Source organism: Phalacrocorax carbo, chromosome 9 (genome assembly GCF_963921805.1).
Source record: "Phalacrocorax carbo chromosome 9, bPhaCar2.1, whole genome shotgun sequence".
Taxonomy (NCBI): Eukaryota; Metazoa; Chordata; class Aves; order Suliformes; family Phalacrocoracidae; genus Phalacrocorax; species Phalacrocorax carbo.
The window spans coordinates 20,337,869-20,364,927 of NC_087521.1; the positions used below are offsets into that span (position 1 = coordinate 20,337,869).

Here is a 27,059-nt window from a genome sequence, read left to right on the forward strand (position 1 = left end):
CCTGAATAAAACACAGAAAAACCTGACTATCAGCTAAGATTGTCTTTCAAATACTTTAAGGAATCAACAATAGGATTTTGTATCATTCCACTTTTAAAGAAAACACAACTCGTTTTGAAGGGGCAGTCCACCAACTTGGTGTCACAATTTCAAAATCTCAGAACTTCAGAATAAATACATGCAAATCCTTCACTGCAATAGGACTAAAGAATACAAGTTACAACTTCTGCATAAGCCATATGACATTATTCTTCTCATCACTTACATTTTTTCCTTTCCATGAATTTACTGATAGGGTCCATAATATCTTCATCATTTTTAGTTTTATCAGAAGGGGGCACCACTGCCTCTCCATCTTCCATATCGTCTTCATCAGTATTAAACCACATTTCCTCCTCATCCTCCAGGGTTCTTGCATCCCTTCTGTATCTATGGTTTCTTAAAATGGAGCGCATGCTGCAGAACAGTAAGTTTTAAAACTTTTGATTCAAAAACCAGCTCATATTAACAATAAAACTTCTACTCGACATTTACAGTGAGAGCTTACAGATACAAATACTGTAGAGCAATAAAAATACCAGCAAATCATTCTGTAACATGACTCTTCGTATTTTCAACGTAAATATAATAAAAAATTTTCCTTATAAGGAATCAAAGTACAACTTTATATAGCACATTCAGACTACTCACTCTCTCAAAAATTCTGTATCTTACAAACAGCACTATTAAAAGTAATTTTAATAAATATCACTAAAGTGTTGCATTCAGGCTTGGTTTAACAGTTTGCATTGGCAAATAAAAAGTTGTAAAGCAAAGAGTTTAGAAACTATAGACTTTTTTTTTTCTGAAAATACTTTATAACTCATTAGTATTTGGGGTTCAATGTGTTAAAGAAAAAAAACCAGCCCCAAAATCTAACTTAAATATGACTCCAGTTTAAAATAGATACATTAGAAAGGTATCTCTACCATATCACGTTACAATTTCTGGTCACTAAAAGTATTTTTCATCCTTCAGAGGCTTGGATACAAAGTGCTACCTTTCCCTCCCCATTTGATCTATTATTAGTGTTTGTCTACCTCAACTCCACCTTCCTTTTCTTCTTCTCACAGAAGCAGTATTATGGCCTTGGAAGAGAGGGACAGTGATGTGCACCCTGAAGAACAGGGTGAGAAGTGGAAGAGAGGTTGAACACACTCTTTTCATTGCTAGATGTTGATTCTAACAGTCACTTTCCAATAAAAGCATGAAACACTTGACAAATTTTCTGTAACACTTGTTCAAATTTTACTGGCCACAATGTAAGTCCAGAATTTAATGTTTTTTATAAAGCCTCTGTTACTGGAATCAAAATGCCAATAATACAATCTGAGCTTATTCTATTTAGAGGTCTTGCATTACTGACTGCAGGAAAAGGCCAGAACGGAAAAATTAGGAAATTACAAAGTATTAAATAAGAATGCTAAATGTACTTTTAAAAATAAATCTAATTCTGAATAATTTGCTTGCCAGCACTATCATCTTGTTCTATACATAGTGCATCATTTTACACTGCATTTAAATTCAAGGTCTGCTAATAGTGCAAAGTTATTACTTAAGTGGCACTCTTAATACTTCTGTGACCCATGTCAACAAAATTTTTGGCCTCCTTTCTTACTGAACTATTCTTTGCTAAAACGTGTCAATAGACCCTTGTTATTTTTGCATTTTATTATTTCTGGGTTTTCACTTAAGAAATTACATGGACTGTGACAGCGCTTGTGCAGCCATTATATAAGATGTAGGAAGAAGGTAAAAACTGGGCCGGTTGAGCTACAAACCTCTTGAAGCTGTAATTTTCTGTTGGATAAACTCATGCGGCACAACTATACACCATCACTTAGCTCAACTTAAGCCAAGAGAAGACTAATGTTTTACTTCTTATACTTGATGGAAATTACTGAAGGAAGTGACTGGGTGTTCTTTCCAATACATGCATTAAAGTAAGAATCATAGGCATGAATTTTAAAGCTGTTTAAGTGATAAGCTTAGCTGTCACAAGCCAAAATAACAGCACCTCTCCTGTAAAACATTAGTACTCAAAACTGCAGATCCTGCACATATTCTTGAAAAAGTGCTTCAACATTTTACAAGAAATCTACGATTATACTCTCATTTTATTGTACAAGTCTCAAATATTGGTTAAGCAACCTTGTAGCAGGAAATAAAATAACTTAAAAGTCTAATATTTTAAGACATCCTGGTATGACTAATCAGGATTAATTTTTTAATGTGTTTTCAAACTAATTCAAAACAACAAAACAAGAACAGTTCTTGCTAACGATTCTTCAGAGTAAGCTGTCTCTTCAAACAAGCAGTCCATTTTGTTTGAATTAAACTACATACAAAAGTAATACTACATATAAAAGTAATACCAATTGCCAAAAATAAATTGAGTAAGAAGTCCTAAACTTCCTATTTTTATACACCCTAACCTTTTAACCTTGGCTGACCGAGTGAGGAAGTAGGCACTCCAGAAAGGAGAGCTGCTCTGCAGGGAGATCTGGATAGGCTGGAAGAGTGGGCTAACAAGAACCTTATGAAGTTCAACAAGGAAAAGTGTAAGGTCATGCACCTGGGAAAACATAGTCCAGGAGTGCAGCACAGACTGGGATCCACCTGGCTGGAGAGCAGCTCTGTGGAAAGGGACCTGCGGGTCCTGGTGGACAGGAAGCTCAACATGAGTGAACAGTGGGCTGCTGCAGCCAAGGCGGCCAACAGGGTGCTGGGTTGCATCAAAAAGGGCATCACCAGCAGAGATAAAGCAGTCATCATCCTGCTTTACTCAGCGCTTGTCAGGCCACACCTGGAGGACTGTGTACAGTTCTGGTCCCCGCTATACAAAAGGGATGTGGACAGGCTGGAAGGGGCCCAGAGAAGGGCCACCAAGATGATCCAAGGACTGGGAAGCCTGGCATATGAGGATAGGCTGGGAGAGCTGGGATTGTTCAGCCTTGAGAAAAGGAGGCTCAGAGGGGATCTCATCACCACGTACCAGTACTTAAGGGGCAGCTACAAAGAAGATGGAGACTCCCTTTTTACACGGAGTCACATGGAGAGGACGAGGGGGAATGGACACAAGGTGCTCTTGGGGAGATTCCGATTGGACATGAGAGGGAAATTTTTCACAGTGAGGACAGTCAACCATTGGAATAATCTCCCCAGGGAAGTGGTTGACTCGGCCACGTTGGACACCTTCAAGAGTCACCTGGACAGGGTGTTGGGCCATCTTGTCTAGACTGTACTCTTCCTAGAAAGGTTGGACTAGATGACCCCTGAGGTCCCTTCCAACCTGGGATTCTGTGATTCTGTGAACTTTTGCTCTGGCAAACAGGAGTGATTCAAGTGCTACATCAGATTCTTTTTTACTCCATCAGCAAATTTCACAGTGACTGAAAAGCACCCTCTGAAAATTTCTTTGTATATTCTTTTTCTCAGTCACTTTGGTAGAGCTTTTCTAAATATCTACTCCCACAACTAACTAAAATAAAAGGAAATCTGATGTGAATTTTTGAAGGAAAAATCCACAGAATAATTCACAACTGAAAAATCTTCCAAATCAAACAGTGGGAATCTTACCTAATCAAATGAACTTCAGATACTTGATAGGCCTCCAGCCTCATTACAGTTGTGTACATAAGTTTAGGATATGACAACTTAGCATTATTACTGGGAGTCCAACGACTAATATGTTAGCTGAAAGCTGATCACAAGTTTGAAGCAACGCATCTGGAAATCACACTATTAATCAAGTAAATTCAACAAGGCCTGAGATATAAGCAGGAGTAATAAATTATTTACATTTCCCACTATCACACAACAACCCACCAATATACCCAAACCAGAATTAAAGCACTGATATACTAATAAGATCATTTAGTGCCTTTTACCTGTCAAGTTTTGGATTATCTTGTCTTTCCCTTTGTTGCTCAAATCGTAGTTTCAGTCCTTTGAATGTCTGCACATAATCTACGTCTTCCAGTGCCTTCCAGTAATTTTCAATTACATGAGCCGTTAACGATTTTATATCTTCCTATAGGAACAAACAAACAAAGTGACTTATTTTCGTTCACAAGAATTTATTTAATACAATATAAAAAGTAACTGAAATGAGAGATTAATTTTAAGCATTCTATAGGTAGCATCATAGTAATTAGCTTATGTGAAAATGAGTATTATGCCTACAGGCGTGGTTAAAGATCTAGAGCTTTAAATATTCGATTAGTGAAACAGGCATAATAGCAGCAATTTTCTAGCAATATCACCTTCAAAACACATGAATACAACCCTAAAACCTGGACAGAAAATTATACTAAAAACAGTTCTAGAAAGTGTTTCCTACTGTACTTTATTTTTATATTGATAGATTAACTGATACCTGTTGTAATCAGTGAAATAAAGAATATGTTTACAAGATACAGACTTATCATTCATATTGTTTCTTTCCTTGCTGCAAATGAACTACTTATGTAAAAATAATTATTCAATGCATTTCTTTAGGATGAGAACAAGGAAGACTTTTTTCATCAGACACCAAGTTTTTCCTTTGTGGCCCCGTAGTGCTGGTCAAGGTCCTTTTCAAAAACCTCCTAACTGTTCTGCTATTTCAGTTTAGTGTTGTGGCTGCCCAAAGCCACTCTAGGTATCTGAGACTAGCACAGGTCTGCATCCTGCAGGAGGAAAATTGCTCCTGTGCATTCTTTGGCTTCCTTAGCACTGCACAGCTCCTGCAATGCACTGCAGAATAAACACCTACAGTGTCATCTACTAAGGGCAAGAAAAGCAACATAAATCTTAATACACTGGTTATTTTCTTTTTTGGTTATATGCTCAAAGGTCACCTCTTAATGAATGGTAATACGCCCATAATAACAAAAGCACACTTTTAAAATCTGAGGTCTTTAAGAATAAATCTGAATAAAATAAAATTGACAAAAATTATTTCCAGATACCAAGAAGTATTCTGGAAATGCAACCTAGGTATCTATGTGAAAAGGAGGATAAGAAAATAAAAGATTATTTATCTCCTCATAGCATGAGCTGTAGAATCAGCACACAACCCCACAGAGTACTGAACGACCACAGCACAAAAGTGAGGGCCACCTATATGGATTATCTTTTTCCATAGCTTCAAAACCACTTTTAAACCAACTCTTCCATGATGATCAAGTTCGAATCTCAGTCCTGAATTACCTTGAGTCCCAACTCAAAGAGGAAGGAGGTAAACAGCACAGAAGATGTCAAGAGGGGGCAAAGCCTCCTTTTTTCCCCACCCACTTACTCCTCCACAACTGTCTGCCCCTAGTTTGGCCCCACTTACCACATTTACAGTCTGTACAGCAGCTTGTCAGAATCTGGATGCAGACAACAGTGAGGAAACAGCACTGTGCAGACAGCCAAAAATGCATGAATATTTTAAGAGACTCCCCACAGAAGGGACTTTGTAGCACTCCATTAATATAATCAAAAGAGACTGGTATCTCTTCTGTATGTTTCTATATTCTGTTGAATTGACATTACAGAGCATGACTAAATTTGATGTTTTTGTAGCAGCAGTTTCAAATGACATTCCTGTCATAACAGGCCCTTCCAATCTGCACGATGAAACTTGATTAGGGCTGCCTTTGCAAATCTGGGTACTGTCACCGAGTATCAACTGAATTTAATTTTCCAGTCATGGTACTGTTTGAACTTAAGGAAGAACATGTACTAATATGTAAGTGATAGAAAAGAAAGTTCACTGAAATACTGTATCATATGGTGACATCACTATGATAGCATAATTTAGGGTACAAGCAAAAGAAAAGTCTTCTTGAACTACAAGAACAAACAATACAGTAATTATCTTCAGCATATAACAGCACTCACCACTCTGATAAATTCAAACATCTCTATTATGGCAGAGTTCATCAGATTGTAACGGGAACCATTATTTAGAAATGCTTTGACCACAGGTTCAAACAAAAAACTTTTCATTATGTAACGGTTATAGAATTCATCCTTTAGTCCAATTATCTTTCTCTTGAAACGAAGGGCACCTGAAACAGAAGTGTCGTCAAAAGAATTTTTAAGTTTAAAAGAAAAAAAATCCAGAAACTACTCAGCATTAGTTAGGGCAATTTACAAACTCAGTTCTTATACAGCATTAAATTATTTGGACCAGCTAATATATTCACCTATTCACTGCTTCTCAACAGTCTTGACTATACTGCTGAAGGTTACTTACCTATTTTATCATAAAGTGATCCTCCACCATAAATGTACAAGTGAAACCACCTATGTTCACTGAAGAAATTATATACTGTTTAACCATATTACTACTAACATAAAGGTGTATTTTTAATTTTTTAAAATTACTTATGATAAAATACTTTCTCACTAGAGCTGGGGAATCTGCCTATCATTCTTACTATTCAAATGTAAGTTTGATTACATTTATTGAAGTCCTATTTGATTAGGATGCAAACTATCTAATTTTAGAATTGGTAAGTGACATTTTCTTCACACGCATAGTAAAGCTAGGACTTAATTTACATCCAGTTTAAAGCTCTTCTGAAAACTCCAAAGCATAAACAAGCATGTGAACGTCCATAAATAGAAAGTAGACCATCGTCTCACTATAAGGCAGCACATTTTGCTTAGCAACTAGGTGTATATAAAGAAAGATTCAAGGGTTCTAAAACCAAATGCAGGTGATTCAGTTACAAGTTTAAAGGAAATTCTTATTGTACTGCTCAGTCAACTTTAGGCTTTGTTTTACTCAACGTGCACAACACTCATGGAAAAAAAGAAAAATCTCTTACTTGCCTCCAGAATTAAGTCACAATGCTTTGCTATTACTGTGCTGAGCATGGCCAAGAAACTATCAGAGTTTGAAGAGCAGCACACTGAACCTCTGTGCTGTTTCAATGCAGTCAGATAACAGTATCTCTAAAATACCTCTGATAATTTCTACTTTAAAAATATCAAAACTTACAATGGCTATCTTCGGATATTCAATATTGACATACTGTCTTTTCAATTCACCTCTACATTTGAGATTAAGAAAAATTCTGCTTTTTAGAAAAAAAGGCCTCTATAAATCAAAATTATTTACTAATACTAGCTGACATTTGGTATGAGAAACACAGAGTACAACAGAATTTCTGTATTCAGTCACAAACTTTCGTGATCTGTGAACAGTTTCCTTCCAGCAGAATGAAGTTATGTAACACTTCAGAAAATACTAGTTTATTCTTTAGCTTTCAAACTTACACAATGCCAAGAAAGCATGCTTTGAGGCCATGAGAACGAGTACCCTTCGCAGGATATCTTTGTTAATGATGTAGTTCTTTATGTGATAAGTATGATGCTCTACGCAGAAAGTTAGCAATTCCAGTATTAATGCCAAGAGTTGGGCTGTCTGAAAATCATCTGTAATAAAAACAAAACAATTAAACATATCTAGGATATTGCCTTCAGAAGCTAACATCAAATACCCAACTACAGTCTGGTAAACATTTCCAAGTTCTTGTATATTCTCGCAGAGAGTTTAGAGAACGTGCTGCAGGGTATGTTTAGTTTTTAAAATAGAAATTGAACAAGGCTGTTAGGGACTGAATATTTTACTTTCTGTTTATACAGCTATGGCAGGAAACCCTCTGAACTATAGAAACAATTACATTCTGTCTATCTTAAATCAGTGTTTGAAGGTTCAGAGTATGGTACGTAAGTTGTACAGACAGTACACTAACATAAGCAGGCAGGCTTATTTACCCAAATCTCATTATGATGTCCACATGTATAGATCACAAAATACTGCCCTGTATACAGCACCTTGACTAAGTCTGTACCAAAAATGTGATCTATCACACCTCTTGACAGAAGTACTATGCAAGAAATATCCCAGGCTCTTTTAATACTTCCTAAGACATATCATATCAGCATATACAAAAAAGTAACTCAAATCCTGCTTTTAAGTAGACAAATAATAATTGAAATACATGTTAGATTTAATCTATTTTAAAAGGTAATGCTACCTTTTCAAAAATATTGACAGATTGTTGACCATTAAACACCACAAGTATTTTAAACAGTAAAAATCTCACTTCCAAACTATCAGATATAACAGATTAATTTAACTAATTTATTGTAAATCTCTACAATAAATTCAAAAGTTTACAGAATGTTTATGAATCATTTATGTACTTCCTTTCACATCCATTTTGGATGTTTTATAATAGTAATAAACAAACAGTACTGCTGCTAGTAGCCATCACTGATCTCTGCTTTCTTAGTCTGATTTAGAACCAATATCCTCAAAATCCAGCACAGTATTGTGTCACACACCTTCTCAGGGGCAGTTTTGTATCCTCTCTAGTAATTCCCGACCTTAAAAAACATTTACACATATTTACAAGTCTATGTTACTGAACAGCCCCATGAGTTACTAAAACTTATACAAGTATTTTAATTTTTGCTGAAGCAAAAGCTGTAACAAATGCTTTTCACTTCTTAAATCAGATTCCTTTGCTGAATTTTATACTTACGAGTTATTCAAATGACTAAATAATGAATCTACATTTTACTTCAAACTATGTATCATAGCCTGAGATTCTCTATAAGACAGAAAACATCCTCTGACAGTTACTCTGTTTTAAACATTGACATTCAACAGCCTTGATAAGCCCAACATCCAGAGTTGCATTACCTTTGCTAGGCTTGTCCTCTGTAGTATTGGCCAATAACGGGGCTGTCAGAACATGCATACAATGTTTGTAGAAGAAACCCAAGAACTCTGTCTTTTCTGTTTTCTAAAGAACAAAAATTTTTTTAAAAATTAAATATGTAACATATAAACAAATACTCTACAACAAACAACTATCATTTCATTTGAAAGTATTTACTTACATTGGCAGTGGCAAGCATATTTTCTGGATCAACTAAGGTACGAAGCAAACCCATGAGTAGCACTGCCCCTCCAAGTTCTGGATCTGTGTCACAAATCATGTGTTCTATAATGAGGTTAATGAGTAATATATCCTAACGGGGTGAGGAAGAAAAAAAGAAAAGCAAAAATCAGTTCTAACGTTACTCCCTTGCCCCAAATCTGAAGTTATCTTCTAGAAGAGTTACCACCTGGTTAAAAATGGTGTTCCATCAAAATTTTGTAAAATGTAAACAACTACCAAACAAAAACCCTAAATTAACAGAAACAAATGAACTTTACATGCCAGTGACACATTCTGGTTAGTGGTTCACCAGTAAGGCAGCAAGCAGTGAAGAAGAATCTTTCAAAGCAACTAAAAATAGTTCTGAAATTAATAATCTAATTTAGAACTCAGTCTGAACTGAAATGCCAAAACACAAAAAGTACAGAGACAGATGCTTAACAGTCTCAAAATCAACTGATTTCTGGAAGCATTTTCAGAGTACAGAAGTTTTAATTTGTATCCCCCTTTAGAATGCATACCAAGAGTTTTATTTCCACAAACATACAACAGTAACTTTTATAATGCTATTGAACTTGATGAGATTATTTTCACCTAAAAATAACCCAATCATGTATTTGCAGAAAACAAGAATAACACATAAATGTAGAAAAAAATATTTACATTTAGGAATCCCTGCACTTGAAGTTGCTTGGTTACCACTGTCCCCACGAAAGAGGTCAGCCATCAGATTCAAATGGCTGGAACCATCCCAGCAATATTCCCTGTCCCAGCTGCCCCTTTCTTCCAGAACAGAAGTAGCAGTATCAGAAGCTTCTTGTACTTTGGCATGTTTTTGGCAGACACAGGAAAAAACGCTGTCTCCTCTATGGAGGAGGCAGCACGATGGTTTTTCTCCACTGAATACCACGTTGCAATGCCCTTCTTACTACTAGCTGTGTGCTAGCATTCTGTATTAACCAGCTACAGAGTATCTCTGAGAAACATAAACCTCTGTCAAAAAGGGTTCTTAAACACTTAGGGCCATAACTGCACTTTCAATGTGCGTGAGTAAACTGAACACAGGTTTCTTACAAGTAAATTAAAAACACATGTACATGCTAAGATCAAGACTGAAATTTATATTTCACATTTTAAGGAGGCCATCATTCAAAAACATTTTGTTCTGCCTGTATGACAGTTGATGTTAACCAAAATGGTGGCTTAGGGTAACCTATTTTACTTTACACACAATGGAACAAGGATATGGAAAAAGGTGGACACTCATCTCACCTGACTAGAAGGACTTCTAGAAACATGGTAGTTCAGTATCCTTTAACCATCATGGCAATATTCCATACTCTTCAGAACTAGGGCTCATATCATTTAATAGAGTTCTAAACATAAAACAGTAACTTCAAAAAACAATACACACATTTCTGGGGACCCTCTACTTACATCATCATTCTGCTGTGCTTCCTGCATGACAAACTCTCGTACCATGGATGGGTTGTATTCAACCAAATATGAGAATATATCAGTGGCTGCGCTTCGTACTTGTGTATCATCCATACCCTGGAAAGGTCAAATAACGTCACTTATGTTTCCTTAAAAGAAAAGGCTTAAATGGAATGAAAAACAGAAAGCATATAGCTTTTAATTCCTGCTTAGAAGCCATACCTAACTATTACTGAAACTATATTCTAAAGCTGAATTGGCTCTAACCTCTTCTTTGTACTTTCAACAATAAATTTCATTGTTTCCCTGCCCTGTGGTCTATTTTCCTGTTTTCTTACTCAATTGTACACTAAGAAGCATGTCAAGATTGGAAAGCAAATGAGAAAACAAAAATATAAGAATGCCAGGGCACTTACGAATGCCATATTGTAACTGCTTTTAAAGTTTTACAAAAATTATTAAGTGTTCTGAATCTCAAGCTAAGACAAGACAAATGAATCAAACACTTGAGAACCATGTGACTGAAGTTTGGCATACTTACTTTTTAAGAAAAACTCTCTGGAGATATACAATATTGTTACCACAAATAAAACTGAGCCGACTTACCAATATGACTTCTAGTGCTGGCAGTATGCCCATATTTGACAAGGTTTTGAAAAACGCATCTCTGTTTTGAGGTTGCAGTGTTTGAGAGAATGCACAAAACTCTTTCAGAAAATTTACCTGAAAAACAGGAATAATATACTAGTTAGTAATTAAAAAAAAGATGTACGTATCACTTTGTAGTAACTGTCCCTTTCATGTATGTTTTACAGATTTCTTACCAATTCCTGTCTTTTCTCCTCATCTGTGGCTTCATCTGTTAGTTGTGCAAACAAGTCTGTCAGAAATTTTTCATCTTCCTACAAAGGCAAAACAATACCATTTGTTTATTTGACAATATCAAAAGCCATCCTAGTATAATATAAAGTTCATCTAAACCGTGTCTCCTGCAGTGAAGAGAACATACGCTTGCGTACTGTAGTTAATCATACCAGTATCAACTTTCTAATTCAGTTTTCAAACAAATTCATATGAATTTGGGTTTTGAGCTTTTATAAGGTTAAACACCACCCCGACCCCTCAGTTACAATGTATCTTGTATTGCCTTTTGGCAGTCCTTTTTCTATTCTCTACTGCCATTCTCATCATCTTGTCTATGACTTCTTCTCCAACCTCCTTCCCCACTGTCACATGCTCATCCCCCTAAACCACATTAAAATACCCTTGCTTCAACTGTTCACATGTTTTGATAAACATGATCTCCCACTCAGCTCTACACACACGTCTTTGGAATGTTACAAGATCTTGGTAGAACTGAAGCAAGTACACAACAAAGGGAGAGCTACGTAATAGCAGGAACGGGGTGAGATTCTTTCCCCCTACTGTTATGAAAAGGGTGAATTCTAGAAACCAAATCAAAATAACCATTCCTATTATGTACAGCATTTGTTGGGCATTCTGGCTGGCAGCAAACAAAAACCATTCTGTTATTTTTCATACTGCTGTACCTTAGCAAAACTACTAACAGCAGCCATCACATTACAAACAAGTATGTGGACTGAAAGAGGCGGCAATACTTAGCTTCCCATAACCTTTACAGTCCTAACAACTGGATGATTATTAAAACAGAAATAAACCTTCCCCCAATATTATACAGTAATAAGACAGCACTTGCTTGAAAAAGATACCTGTACATCAGGTGCAAATAGATTTTTTTCAAAAAGCTGCCAGTGTTGCTTCTTGTGAAGTCAGTAACACCATGCGCCCATCCCTTCACCCCAACACCACAGTGCTAGAAACTCAAGTTGCCTTGCTTATGTTTACACAGTAATAAGCAGAACCGTGAAGCAGTACAGATACATCCGCATAAACTTTCTTATATTGCAAAGTTATCTAGGCACCTCATCCAGGCTCGCCTTGCAGCCTTGCTGAGAAAATGAGTACCTCAGTTCCAACAGCACACCATGCTAATGCAGCTATAATGCTGTCGCAACCCAAACCATGGCACTGCACAACATAGATAAACCCAAAATAGGCTGGCATGAGCTACTACCCTACAAGGCATTTCACCACTCTAAGGTAAACCCTATAATTAGGGTATGCCACGTTTCCTCGTTTGATGCTGTGCTTCTAACCTGACCCAACAACCCAGTGATAATGAACAAAGAATGATTTCTAGACACAATTTCAGGTGCTACTTCTGTGACTAATTCAAAAACAAAATAAGACAGGAGAGGCCTCATTTGAGGTTTACTTAAATTCACTGTGGAGGATTGAGCACTGGAAATATAAAGCTTGACGTTCAGATTTCAACAGTTAAACATGTTCAAAACAACTATTAAGGTCTTTGATTTCAATAAACATAATTTAAGCTGTGATGAAAGAATGCAAGGATGTTTGCCTACCTGCTACCCAGCTGTTACATGGCTTGGTAAGTTTCCTGTTCTAATATTTTACTCATTACACATTACAGGTTAACATAGCTAACCCGCAGTAGAGATAATGACATACTTTTTACTGGAAAAAAAACTCCAAAACCAAAAAACCCCCAAATCAAAAACCATCAAATCCAGTTCTTTTGAAGAACATGCAAGTTATTTACCACAATTAGCAGTGTGTTCAAGAAAAGGCTAAGTAGTTTGCTTTCATTTCTCTTTTTGCTATTTTGATCAAGATGTAGAAATAATCTATCAAAACTTCTGAGATCCCCAACTGGGAAGTGTAACCCCTGTTTCCACTCTTACTGTGAAATGAACTTTTCACCTCCTTCATAATACCTGTCAGTAAGTGCAAGTCAATACCACAGATATATCTCAGAATGGTTACTGGGAAAAAAATAATGGGAATTTCAGCATTTATATATGTCAGACCCATGACTGGTGTGCTTCTGCATTAAAAAAAGGCACATGATATTACCCAAAGTATCAAATTATTTTTAGTCAAAATGTGGAAGGAGACGAGGAGACCCTGCACTGCTGGTGATAACACAGGTCTCATTTACGACCCACTGCAGAGCCCCAGAGACCAAGGGGGCCAGGGAAGCTGCACCTCCATCCAGAGCTACACAGCAGAGCCTTGCTGGGCAGGACCCCAGCTCAGCTTTCTGATCAGATCCCACCGCACCCCTGCCTGGTTCCAGATGTGGCCATCCACACTGAATGCCAACCCACTCGCCCTGTTACTGGGCTTGCAAACATTTGGGGCTTGCAGAGGGGACTTCCTAACATTGGCAAGTGAGGAAGACTTCAATGCTGACAACGTTTCAGGAAGAATTTTGAGAAGTTCGGTATGTTACCATTTTTCAACACCTCACATATATACTATGATACAGCACTTGAAAATTCTGTCTTAAATAAAATACTGACACATTTCCCACACCATCTCTCCCAAAGTCCACTAAATACATTGTATTTTTAAGTTAATAGGATTATCTGGGTCTCAGATATGAAATCTCTGTCTCAGAAAAAACGTGATTTATTTAAAATCAGACAAATAAAGATGGATCTGAGTGATTCGAAACATCCCGCCCTTACATGGATAATATGCAGTAAATGGCAGTTATTCCAAGAAAATTAGAACAACTTATTACTAAATTTGCAGTTATGTCTTAGCCCTGAAATGCATTTAGGTGCTGTCTCATTCCAGATACTTAATGAAAGGTAGACAGATTGTTATTGATGGGAAAACCCCCAACCCTCTCACATTTATAGAAAAAATGGTGATTGCAATGAACATTTTAAATGCAAGATGCTCTCTCTTAAGTTGTAAAATTAATGACAAGGGCAGCATATCTAAAGATACATTCCTGAGCAACACTACCAAAATCTATGGAAATGCATAGTTTGACAGCAGAGTTCACATATTTTAGAAGCCACAAAGCACCAACACCAAATGCTAGTATTACAAACACTTAAGTGTTTTCTGGTTTCTTTTCCAACTTGCAAAAATCCCCAAAAATATGTCTGTGAAGTGAACACAGTGCAAATGCATAATTCTTTGCAGTATCTGGCCTCTTCATGCAGACAAGTATCAAACCCCATTTGGATGTATCTTAGAAGCTGTGAAGGTCACAACTGTTTTCCAAGACAACAAAACTGCAAATGATAGTTTACGGGGTATATGCACAATCTAGCTATTTTCTCCATGCACAGAGATTATTGCATGTGCAATACCTAAATTACAGATATACGAAACAGTAAGTTTATTCATTTATGCTTTTGCAATACCTAAGTAGATGCTCCTAGGATTCAATACCTTTCAAAGTTCATGAGGATAAAATTAAGCCAGGCTATCTACTCACTCATTTATGACTTCAGAAACAAGAAAACCCTCAAAGTAAGATCACAAAAAAAGACACTATTTACATTTGTGATTCAACTTTCAGAGCAGCCCTCCTCCTCCCAAAAGGCACTTAAAAAAAGTTCTTCGAAAGCAGGCCTCTCAAATATAATTAACTTTCAGTTATCAGATACTTCATGTCTGTGATTACAGATAAATGACAAAAAACATCCGTTTCTCAAAAAAAAAAATAATCCAAGAAATTCAGTGACTTAATCTGGAAAACAAGCATACTTCCCATCCAATTTTCCACCTCCATTTTAGGCAGAAATAATATTTCAGCCCAGAAAGTGAAAGTTTCATAAAATGTTACCAGCAAACAGAGAATTGCAGCTTCAAACATGCATTCCTTCCTGCTACCACACCAGAAGATTTCGTAGTTTAAAATGTTGCAGTCTCCTTTATCTCAGACTGCCTTCCCACACATGCCTTCATTCTCCATCAATAAGCTATTTCCACTCGAGACAACATACTGAAGCAGCAGTGGGATCCACCTGATCACATCTGGAGTTTCTGTACACATTGAAAATAATTTTCTACAATGAAAAAGTTGATCTCAGAAATTATTAGCATGCACCACTTGAAAACTACTTTCACTAAGTTATTTCCCCTAGAAAGTGGCATCGTTTTACTTTTATTTCAAGGTAAATTTTGCCGAAGGTAAATCTCTAGAGTTATCCCTGAGCCAACTACTGTAAAACAGCAGACTGGCAGAAGATGTTCCAATCCTAACACATTTGGGCAGAACTACCAACACACACTGACACAATCCTCCCTCTAACACAACTACAGATAATTACATTTACATCCACGAGGTCCTGTTAAGAACTATCCGTAAAAACACTTGCAAAATTAAAAACAGCCCACTGTTATACGTAAGTCCAGTAAAATATACAGATGTACCTAAATTCCTACAATTTTTTAGTTATTGAAAAGGGGAGGACTATCAGTAATACGATTACTGTATTTAAAAAAGCTGATTTACCAGTACCATAATGCCATGCAATCACTGCTCTACTAGGCACATCAATTATCTTAACATACATCCAATTTTCCCCTTCCACTCTCCACTTTCCTGAAAATAAAAGACTGAAGTCTAAATGCACACTCAAAAGTAGCCCTAACAATATTCTGTATTCTGGAAGATAAAAACACCACAGGATCTTGCTGGCAAAAAGAACATGCCAATGAGAAAGGGGGGGCAGGAACAGGAGGAAACAGTGTTTGCTCACTCTATGGCGCAGTTTTGCAAGTTTTTGGTTTTTAAGAACTAGTTAATAATACAAAGGGAAAGAACTGGTGGCCTCCAGTGTGAACATTAGTATATATTTTTAAAATTGCAAAAGAGCGTCATATAAAGTAAGAAACACCACTTACCTGTCCCACCCCCACTCTCAAAACTTGGCGAACTTCATGTTTCAGCAAGGTTTCTTGGTGGCTATGACATCTCAAGACTAGAACAGGTTGGAGCCCAAGCAGTAAGAGCATATTAGGAGGGGCTGAAATTGGAAAAAAATGTTATACACCTCTTTCGTATCTTACAAACAGTGATCATAAAACCTGTAATTGAGTAGGTTTCCACAGCAGTTAATTCTGTAGACTGGAAATACTAGTATTGTGGGTTTACTATCCATCATGACCAACAGTATCTCGTTTAGTGAGATCTTGACGTAGTTACTTAAAATGACAGATCTTAGACAATTAAATCACAAATAAGCTAACCTCCATTCCTCAGAAAAGCCCAGTATAAGCATTTTTATAAAGATTATGGGAAAGCTAACCTTAATGAAGGAGGGAAGAATACAGTTCATAACCCTAAGTGCCAAAGATGACCCATTCTCTAGTTTTGGTTTTACCACAGAACAGGCAACAGTTATTTACCTACCAAAGAAAGCAAAATCATGGAAGAGGTATCTTCCATGGCTACAGAATCTGTACATTTTTTTCTTTTAAAGATGTCCAAAATCTCTACTAAGAAAGCTAGAATTCTTAAGAACCAGAATATTCTTATTTACAGAATTCACTAGCTATAATTGAAAAACTGACCTTAAATGTCAGTGCCCTTTAATGACCTTAAATGTCCTATCTTGACACCAAATACCTTAAATAAGACACAGTGGTAATTTTGAGCAAAGTCACCCAGCCTGACAAAAAGCATAAGGTACAGTCTGCACAGAGTATTGTACAAATTTCTAGTCACTTTTCTGTAACTAAGGTATGGCTGAGTTAATCTGAGAGGGTGGAACTGCAAAGCACAACTTTAGTTCATACATGCTCTGACATGAGGAGGGAGGACTCTTTAGAGCTCGTCTTTTTTTCATGGTGGAGGTAAGAGTTGTTATTCTTTCCTTCAGAGCCAGCGAGGTAGAAAAGAACGGAATATAAAACAACCCATTTGTATGTGCAATAGTTGCAGTAGGTTACAGGATACCAGCTGCTCAGGCTGTTCACTTCTGACCTGAGAAGTAAAATTTCCTAAAAAGATAGCTCTTTTGTCACACCCTCAAAGGCCCAGAAGAGACAAGCTGAAGTCAACAGAAGAAGCATAACAACTTGTATTATGCATCATCTAAGAACTTGAGACTCATCTATGGCTCCCAATAAACTAACATGAAGCATACCAGAAACTCTTCAATTAATAATGACTCATAAAAGAAACAGCTTCTTAAGTACACATGTAAGGTCACCGAGCACCAGGATCTCTTAAGATCTGAAATAATGAATTCCAGGGACTCCAGTTACACACAACTTTACATCTTCCATGAAATGACACACACACCGCCACCGAAGTACTGTGATACAATCAGCTACAGAAATGCCTGTTAAACCATGCACTAATGGAAGAAACACCTTAAGAATTATAGAGGTGAAATCAACAAAAGCAGTCTTAATTTTGTTCTCAGAACATTATTTATTCTGCTTAAAGAAACATATAAGAATGGTATCATACATTTTATACGTGGACTGTGGGAAGCAGGGGGATGGAGAAAGAAAGGGGGGAATGAAACTGTAGGGGACAGACATTACAGAAAAGTGCAACCTGACATATTGCTCTATAAATAAATTAATAAATGCCATGTAAATACCTTGGCTTAGATCTACACCATGAGAACTATAAAAATCAAGCAAGCAAGCCAGCCTTTTAATCTCTTAGGAATACAATGGGCATATAATTTGTGATAGCCCCCTTTAAATCCCTCGAAACCAAGAACTGATCATCACTGTCAAATAATTCCCAACATTCTTATAAACTCAGGGAACTCCCCCTCAATACTGTACAGCTGTACTGTGAAAGGGCTAGGCAATGCAATATAGCACAGGATATATTTTCCTCCTCGTGTGCTACCACTCTGGGCTCCTCAAAGCTGTAAAAAGCACTTGAACAATTTGAAATATTTATCAAACTTTCAAAGTTATGCAATGTTAATTCTTTTGGCTCTACCACACAGGGACTATACTTTATTCTCAACCACAGACAACAGCAACAGAAGTAGAGATAAGGTTCAGAAACCCACCGTCACACAACAAATCAAAATCAGATCTGGTCCTCCATTTCAACTGTAAACTGCAACTACCAAGTTTCACAACCACACTAAACCTTGATATTTGAACCCAAGCTTACCCTACATCTATTAACCTAACACAGGTTGCAGGAGACAGAAAAAAGGAAACTAATCAGCCACTAGTCCTTGATTACATTACCTTGGGATTTCTGTCAAACACACCCTTAATAATTTTGCAGGATCAGGTCCCCTTTCTCCCTGCCCAGTTTCCTTTTCAAAGTTCAAGATCCCTCTCAGAACCAGCCATTGACACCAAGACTCCCAAATAATTCCTCCCCTCCTCAGGCCAAAAAATATCATCGTCAAGACTTTGTATTTAGCAACACTTGCAAAGAGGTCAAGATATTTTAGAGACACTAGTCATGCTGGATACTCAAGTTGAGACCCCTTAACTGCAGCTTTTTCAGCACTCCTTCCACGTCAGGCTTGCACGCTTTGTCAAACTCGCAGCTCCAAAATGATTAAGGGCTTCTGACTGTTTCAGATACGCATTTGTGACTTCACTGATTAACGACACACATACAGACCTAAAGAGTTTGGTTCAGCTGGGCATAAGGTGGGGCCTAGTACTACTGGAGATGCCCCAGGTGTTCCCAGGCCTCTAGCTGCCGCTCCAATAAGTGATGGTCTGTCTCCAACAAGTGAGGCACATGCCTCAGCTGCCAGGCTGGTTGACATCTTGCACATCTGGCTGCTTATCAAATACTCCATGTGTAGACATGACAGATTAAAGCTCCGAGACAGTGGATTAAATAGTATCAGTATTCTGGTCATCGGAGTGTGGTGGATGAAGAGTTGGGAGGCGTAGTTTTGACATATGATTTAATGTATGAGCTTGCAAAAGGAATTTTCACTCTCCTTTGCTTTATTTTCCATGAAATTAAACAGGGTGCATTCTGAGATTCAATTGAAGATAAATATGATTAACTTAATCAGTAGCATCTATCACTTTGTCCATTTCTCCAGATCAGACAGCCCCTACAAAGACAGTGGCTATTCATTTATTAAATGTTAGGAGAATTAAGATAATGATAATTAACTTCTACAAACCAAAATAGATGTGCTGCAACACTTTGCTGAGTTAGCTGAAAGCTTTAGGAAGCTCCCATTATTACAGAGATGTGCCACCTGCTTCTACACAGTTCAGGAAGTTCACGGGCTGGTGCAGAGTACTTAAGACATTGAGGTAAGATATTTAAAGCATCATATAAACTCTTCACATTTGCAGTAAGACATACATCACAAAAAAAATAGTAATTCTAAGCTGTATTATTTAGGGACTTATAAGACAAACTAAGAAAACATTCAAGCACCTAAGGCAATGTTATGTTCTGAAACTGTACTTTCCAAACAACTAATTTAATTTACTTCCAAATTAGAAACAGTTATATCCTGGTGTCAGATTATATTTATGAAATTTAGGTGAAGTAATTTGATTTTTTTTGGTCATGGTAACATGACAAAAATTATCTTTAACCTTATGCCTAAAAAGTCCCAAAAAACAGAAAAAAACCCAAACAAATCAACCTTTCAAAATGCAAACAGTACCATTCATTCCAAACAACCTCATTCAGGATTCTATGTAGGTTTGCTCCATTTAAATCAGTTACAAAGAATCTAGTCCAAAATCTGAAATTTAAGAACATGTATTTACCACCTCAGTACTCAGATCCATGCCTTTTACATCATACTTCAAAGTGACTTTCAGAATCAGAGGTGACAGTTCCACCAAAGCACCTCAATCTTTCCAAGAAAAATTAACCAACTTTCTCTGCCCAAGTGCAAATAAAGACCCTGTGAAACTCTGAAACTTACCTGTAACATACCAACTATTTCCACTTTATTAAAAAAGATGAAAGAATGAAGTGTTGATAGCATATTTTCCTCAAAAACTGAGGGAGTGGGTAGGACCATATCTTGAATATACTGTACTCTGTATGTCTGATGTATTTTTTGCTTCAGCTCTGGATCAGATATAGGAATCACCTCTTTAAATTTTGCCGTTTTAGTCAGAAATTCCCTGTGTTTCCGTGACTGTGATAAAGATGGGTCATATTCTAGGCATCCAATTACATCCATTATACATTCCTCAGAAAACATGACTTCAAAAAGTGCAGTTCTGTTCAAAAGGAAAATTCCCTTGATAATTTCATATAAGTGGTGTAGTCCTTCAATGTTCTCCAAGTCTTCACACACATGAAAAATTTCTAAGAGCTTCTTAATATAGCCCTCATTTTCCAGTGCTAGTGCGAGTTTTTCACGACGTAACGGTGAAGGCAATGAAGATGCCACAAGTTCTGCAATTTCTTCTAGTCGACTTAATTCACAAGATGGCAATTCTAGACCTGGTGATGACATATCATCAAAACGCTCTTCCTCAGATTCATCGACAAGGTCCTGAGTAATATCAACAGAAGGGTCTTTGCCTTGAACCTACAAGATAAGATGTGTTCAAAAAAGTGGAATTTAATGTTTACTGCTACTTGAATGCTTTTTTAACAATACCATTTCAAATGTCACATGCTTTTTCTTTGTATGGCCAAAATAGTAGTGTAAATATAAGTTTGACATTGAGTACAGCTAGTTTGGAAAATAAGATATAATTAAAAGATTTTTTTCAAACAGAAGGCTTTACAAAATAATTTCTTCATTAGATATTTAATTCTCTTTATTTTCTATAAAAAGGAGGAAGAATAAAGAAAAAAGCTACATTTGCCGAGTACTTAAAAAAAGGAAATTCATATTATTATCATGGACAACAACTTTTTACAGACTACTGAACTAAGCTATTTGTTTCTAGCCTTTATTCTCTGTGGACAGATTTTCAAATGCAAACCACTATTACATTATTGCAGTGATAGCTTTAAACATTTTTCTATAGGGTATTTAACTGCTCTTGATGCTTTTCAAAGCTTCTGCTACCTCAAACAGAGGAAAGAGGCCAGTCTTGTTAATTTAATTGTTGTTTTCAGTTCTGGAGAGCTGCAAGTCAAAATCTGTTACCGTGCACTTACTCAACAGAGGAACAGAATCTCCTTTTAAGAACAGAAAACCCCAGCATTTAAAAAAAGAGCAGTGGAAATCTGGAGCTGTCAGAAAAACAAGGCACAGAACCTGCAAAGATCTCTCTAGAGAAACAACGAAGAAATTGCAGAAAGTATGAATTAGTGAAAAAAAATAGACAGAGATGCTTGGGCACCAGAGTGTTTCAGCTTTAATGACATCCTAATTGTTGTATCTGCTGTGTCAAATCCAGAAAAACACTGCTGTGTAGAGTGGTAGACGGTACTGTTCTTTTTAATCTTGAAAATCACCCCCAAAAATCTGGGAGAAAACTCTTCATGGGTAGCAGCAAGCCTATACTTCCATTAAAATTCAGAATGCTGTTAAAATCCACATATGTTTTGCTTATACATCAGCAACCACTTCCAGTATAAGTGGTATCAAAGTTTTCCTTTTAGAAGAAGCTTTAATGACTGAGGAAGCTTAAGATCCTTAAAGTACACCAGGCACACATACAATAGCATGGCCTCAAAACAGGATGTAAAGACACTGGCTTCTTAGAAAAATATTAGATCTTTACATGAAGGTGAGGAAGCTGGGCTTCTTATCTGGGTGTTTCCCAAGAACACAATTTCCCCTTTCCCCCATTTTGTTTCATCCCCAGCTTTTGGTCCTTTGACTGCTAACCTCCCTGGAAGTGTTTCTGTACTTGTTTACATAAGTCATAAACTGTTGAGAAGACTCATTCCTAAAGGAGAAGATTGATCTATACACATGCAATTATGAAAATAGATTTCTTTTGCTTTATTTTTTAAATCAGTGAGAACAAACTCCAAAAGACAGAGCAGAGAGTACTAGATAATTGTTAAGAACAGGAAGAAAGAGCACACTCAGAATTAGACAAATTTAGAGAAGTTCCACCTGGTGTAACATAAGACATTAAGAAAAGTTGTAATGCTTGGAATGGAAGAAAAAACCCAAACAAGAACTGACAAATTGAATCAGTGAATATATTGACTAAACTCTTTTGGGTATTGGTCAATACCTGACCAAATGTTATCCAGAAACAACACTGATTTGGTGACTATAGTTATGCAGTCATTGTAGTATAACATCAAGAGTTAATTAGCACATATTAAAATATATACATGCTACATATAAATTGTTTGATTTCTTTAAACTGTAAGAATTATAGCTTTGAGGTGATATACAGAGATAGAGCTATCTCCTACTTCAACTATCAAATCAATCTTTCATACCCTGACAATCAACAGAAGCGTACTGTCACATTTACATGGAAAAAAGTTCTGTTGAGAAACTCAATACTCCCCTCACCTGAAACAAAAGAATGAGATAAGAGAAAGAAGAATGAGAAATGTAGAAATAGATATATGGATTTAACCCTATCTTATTCACAAGAAATACATTATAAAATTCACTAAGAGCTCACATACATTTTTGTCTCTACAATAAAACTTTGGACAGGTAGTATTTCCCCTTCTGGCCAACCTGGAAAAAGTTAATTATGAAATTAATTCTTACAGAACTTTTTAAGCACTCATTTTGAGCTAAACTTCCTTGTGCAATAATACCGCTAAAGTGTTATGTTAAGCAAAAAGACCTGAAAATGCTCTAAACCACCCCCCCACCCCCCAACATAGTTTAAGTTCATATCAAATTTCTGGAGGAAGGAAAAAGTTTTCAGACTCAGTTTGGGGGAGGTGGCTAAGCAATAGTTTTTACTTTCTACCTACTGTGTTCAGATTCACCTCTTAGAACAGTCTAAAAATCTTGAACAGAAACATAAAGATGATTTAGGTTGTCTCAATCTTACATTTATCAAACTCACCTGACATATTTTTTCCCATATTTCATCACATCCTGCTTTTTCTTGAAAGCTAAGTGCCAAATCATAGTTTTCAGCTTCAGACCACACAATCAAGGTATCCTTTAAAGAGAGGAAGAATATTTTCAGGCAATGCATTTCAGATTTTACAATCCTGAGTAGTGTTTAAAGAGTAAAATTTTAAAATAATAAAAACAGCTTGACACCAATTATGACAGAACAGTATTACAACACAAATGTAATCCTCATACTTTGTAAGATTTTTATATGTTCTGAGATTCTTAGAATTAAAAACATTTCTGCATAAATCAGACTAAGGAAGTTCCAGAAAGATACTTAAAGTTTTAGTTCTTAATTCACCTGACTATAATATCATAAACCTCAAAAAAGGCTGATTTAGAGTATGTAGTTCTAGCTCAGTGCATCCTCTGATAAAATATGGTAACAAAACCAACAGATTTTGAGGTGGTGTTTTTTGTGTTTTTTTTTTTAATCCGTTTCAATTGCACCACATAAAACTGCACATCTTTTGTAGTATCAAAGTTACAACCATCTTTTTCATTTTTATAGGCTAATGCACAGAACAGCTGCTTAAAAGGCAGCCCCAAGATGCCTACACACTTTAAACAAGAACAGAAACTTGAATACGCACAGTTAACTGCCTAAGAGTACACATACCTATTACACTGAACCACACACACCATTTTTACTCATCCCAAACTACAATTCTGAAAGGATGTTTTGCCCTAGAATTCTGGAAGTCAGTTGAAACTGTGCGTAGGTATGTTTACTACCCAGACACTTAAGGTCTCATCTACTTACTAGAATAGTTCAAGAGCTTATCAGAGCCTTCACACTGCATGCAAAAACAATAGATGGAAGTGGAAGCTGATGCTGAAAGCAGCAATATCGCACACTGGGAAGCTATTTGATGCAGTAGTTTACAGAGAGTATGCTAAATCACTGTTAGAATTAAAAAACCATGAAAAGAGATGAAAATATAAAATGCATTATTTAAATATTGAATCAAATTTCACATTTGTCTTCCTGTAACAGCTAGCTGAAATATAGCCATATTAAATTTATATAGCCCCATGAAACTGCATCATTTAAGTGCTAAAACATGCATTTACTCACTAGACAAGAGACACGAGAATTTTTCCACTTATATTCCAATGAGAACCATAGAGTATTTTTGTGTCATTAAGTATATATTTTGCTTAGAGCGATTATTCCTAAAGGAATTAATTTAAATATTTGCAAAAGCACTGTAAGTTGCCAGACATTTATGAAGTTTAAGACAGTTGATTAATTATGCTTAATTTATTTCAAAAATTAAAATGAACACTGAGGATGAAGAGAAATCTTATATTTAGATTTTGATATGCACTCACTAGAAAACTTCTTAAACTAAACTATAATCTAAAGAGCACGACCAGCTAGCTCCATTAGGATTCAGTCAAGCAATACAATATAATCAATTTGCCATTACCAGAGCAGCTATACTGCTTCAGAGGCACTAATGGCTTTACCTTGCAAATGGCAAATAGTTTACCTTTTCCTTTTCCAAAGGGTTGAGGAAGAGGTGGTACACAGAAGAAAGGGATTTAGGAAGACCACCTCCAAAATACAAAAGGAAGAAGAAAGTCACAATTAATAGTTTGTTCTCTACAAGACAGGTCACGGTGCAAATACTCTGGTAATAACAGATTGACAGCACCTAGTACTGCTGACTCCTACAGAGTAAGAAAAAAAGTTTACAAAAATTTAGAAAGGGAAGGTCTAAAAGAAAAAGTGTTGGTTTCTTTTTTAACCACCTTTTAAAAACAGTAGACACCTTACTGCAGTATTCATTGTGTGTATCAGGTTCAAAATCTGATTCATTAATCTCTGCAATTAGTATTTATGCTGCAGTAATTTTCAAGGCCATTGTCTCATCAACTTCCCACTGAGTAGCGCTTGCTTATTTAAAAAAAAAAAACCACACCAAACCTAACACTAAATCTTAAGTAGACCCTAGCAGAACTCGCCACATTCCTATCTAATTACATTTCCATTTAAGTGAAAGTGTTTTGATTCCAAAGCAAGTAATTTCCAAAAGATCAAAATATATTTTCTTCTCCATAAAGACAATGACTAACAAATAGGGAAATGACTAAAAGAACACAAATAAGGACAGTGTTATTTACATTAAGTGCAATAAGTTTAAAAAACAAAAGCCCTAAGACTATGAACAAAATCCAGCACTGGACCAAGGCAGGTCCATCTTCTTCCTCTGGGGAGGAAAAATTAAAGAGAAGACACAAAGGTACAACTGCTTTTGAAAACTACAGTCACAGATGTACAGAAGTATATTTGGCCATCGTATAGCAATATTTTTTAATTGTTTCTTCAGCAAAAAAACTGCTAAAAGAAATTATTTGAGCAGCAGAACAATCTTCAAGTTTGGTTTATTAATATTAGAAAAGTATTTTCCAACTGCCAACATTAACAATTTCAAACAATGTCTGTTGTCTTATCACACAAAGATTTCATGTTATAGATTAATATCAGCACCTCAACAGAAATCTTTCAACTGCTACTCGCCATATCTTTAGTAAGAGAGTATTTGCTTGTACATCCTTTCTTGCCTCAAAGCGCTTTTAAAAAGAGAGCATGGAATAAAGCGAGAAAAGAACCTCATTCTGTTGCTTAATACACAGTTCAAAGTTTAAATTCACTGTTAAATGCAGACAGTTAGCAATGTAATTCCATTTTCTTAATCCTACAAAGCTTATAATCATCAAAAAGAAGAGCAGTACAAGACTTGTACATGTAGGGAGAAGTGACCGAAAGAAATTTTAGAGGCAGTTAAAGATAAAAAAAGCATTAATAAAAGTCTAGTTTCTTCTTGTTTTATTTAAGGGAATCTTTCTATGTGTTTTATATGAAATCATCTCAGTGTAATTTGAATCCACTAACCATTCTGCTTTCTCAGCTATAGACTACCTGTTGCTTCCAAATGCCAAATATTACTTCTTGCAACTCCAAAAAGCAAATGAAATTTCTTAAGCTTGCCTCCTCCATTCCAAGAGAACACACGAGCGTGAATAAATATGCTTAGTAACAGTAGCTATTGGTTAGAGAGGTAAAGAGACAAGTCTCACACATTACCCCTCTGTAAGCATAAAATCTTCAATCTTCTATGATTCATAAAAGCAGTTCTGGCTCAGTTTGGTCAAAAACATGTCCTTCTTTCACATTACATACAAGATGTTAGCCTCTAGACATGGAACTAGATGGGATGACTAAAACATGTAAAATTTCTTATCTAGGTTGTTGTTAAACAATTAAAATGTAAGACCACAATACTAAATCGCAGCTACATTGTGTGAACTGAGTTATAAACATGGACAAATGTTTTATTACTGAAGGCTTTTATATTGTGTGCTCTGCAAGAATCCTAGTATTCTAGCTCCTCACATTTCTCAAGATGCATTATAGTTCTTGGCAAGATTTTTTTAAAATAGGATGATAATCAGGAAACTACTTCCGTAGAGTTTATGATCATATTCAGAGTCTGAAAAAACATTTGCTGCTTTGCAAAAAAAATATTTTGACAACAGTGCCAGTTAGCTGTGTCATCACTACCTTAGCCCATATTAAATTTGCTGTCTCCCTAAGACTGTTTAAATAAATGTCGTCTTTCATATTACTGTTCATTATGACTGCTAAGATATAATGAGGAATTCTTAATTTTAAGTAAAAACCCTGATCATGGCTCATGGCCTCTTTCTAGAAGACCTATGTATTTAACATTCCTATAAAGAGATATCAACCATCTCTACCAATGGAGGTTAACTTTTTGTACTCTTATCAGTA

At 36.2% G+C, this 27,059-nt stretch overlaps 1 protein-coding gene across 2 annotated transcripts in view; it reads right to left on the reverse strand.

Annotated features, from left to right (window-relative positions):
* PPP4R3A (protein phosphatase 4 regulatory subunit 3A) overlaps positions 1-27,059 on the reverse strand; it is a 46,482-nt gene that overhangs the window by 4,564 nt on the left and 14,859 nt on the right. For both annotated transcript variants that reach the window (XM_064460584.1, XM_064460585.1), the window contains 11 exons: positions 23,202-23,300; positions 20,165-20,782; positions 11,231-11,308; positions 11,013-11,129; positions 10,407-10,523; positions 8,929-9,060; positions 8,729-8,831; positions 7,294-7,452; positions 5,908-6,077; positions 3,930-4,072; positions 266-456 (listed from right to left, as the gene is read on the reverse strand). In XM_064460584.1, the coding sequence (XP_064316654.1) occupies positions 266-456; positions 3,930-4,072; positions 5,908-6,077; positions 7,294-7,452; positions 8,729-8,831; positions 8,929-9,060; positions 10,407-10,523; positions 11,013-11,129; positions 11,231-11,308; positions 20,165-20,782; positions 23,202-23,300 (1,927 nt within the window). The remainder of the gene's footprint in view (positions 1-265; positions 457-3,929; positions 4,073-5,907; positions 6,078-7,293; positions 7,453-8,728; positions 8,832-8,928; positions 9,061-10,406; positions 10,524-11,012; positions 11,130-11,230; positions 11,309-20,164; positions 20,783-23,201; positions 23,301-27,059) is intronic.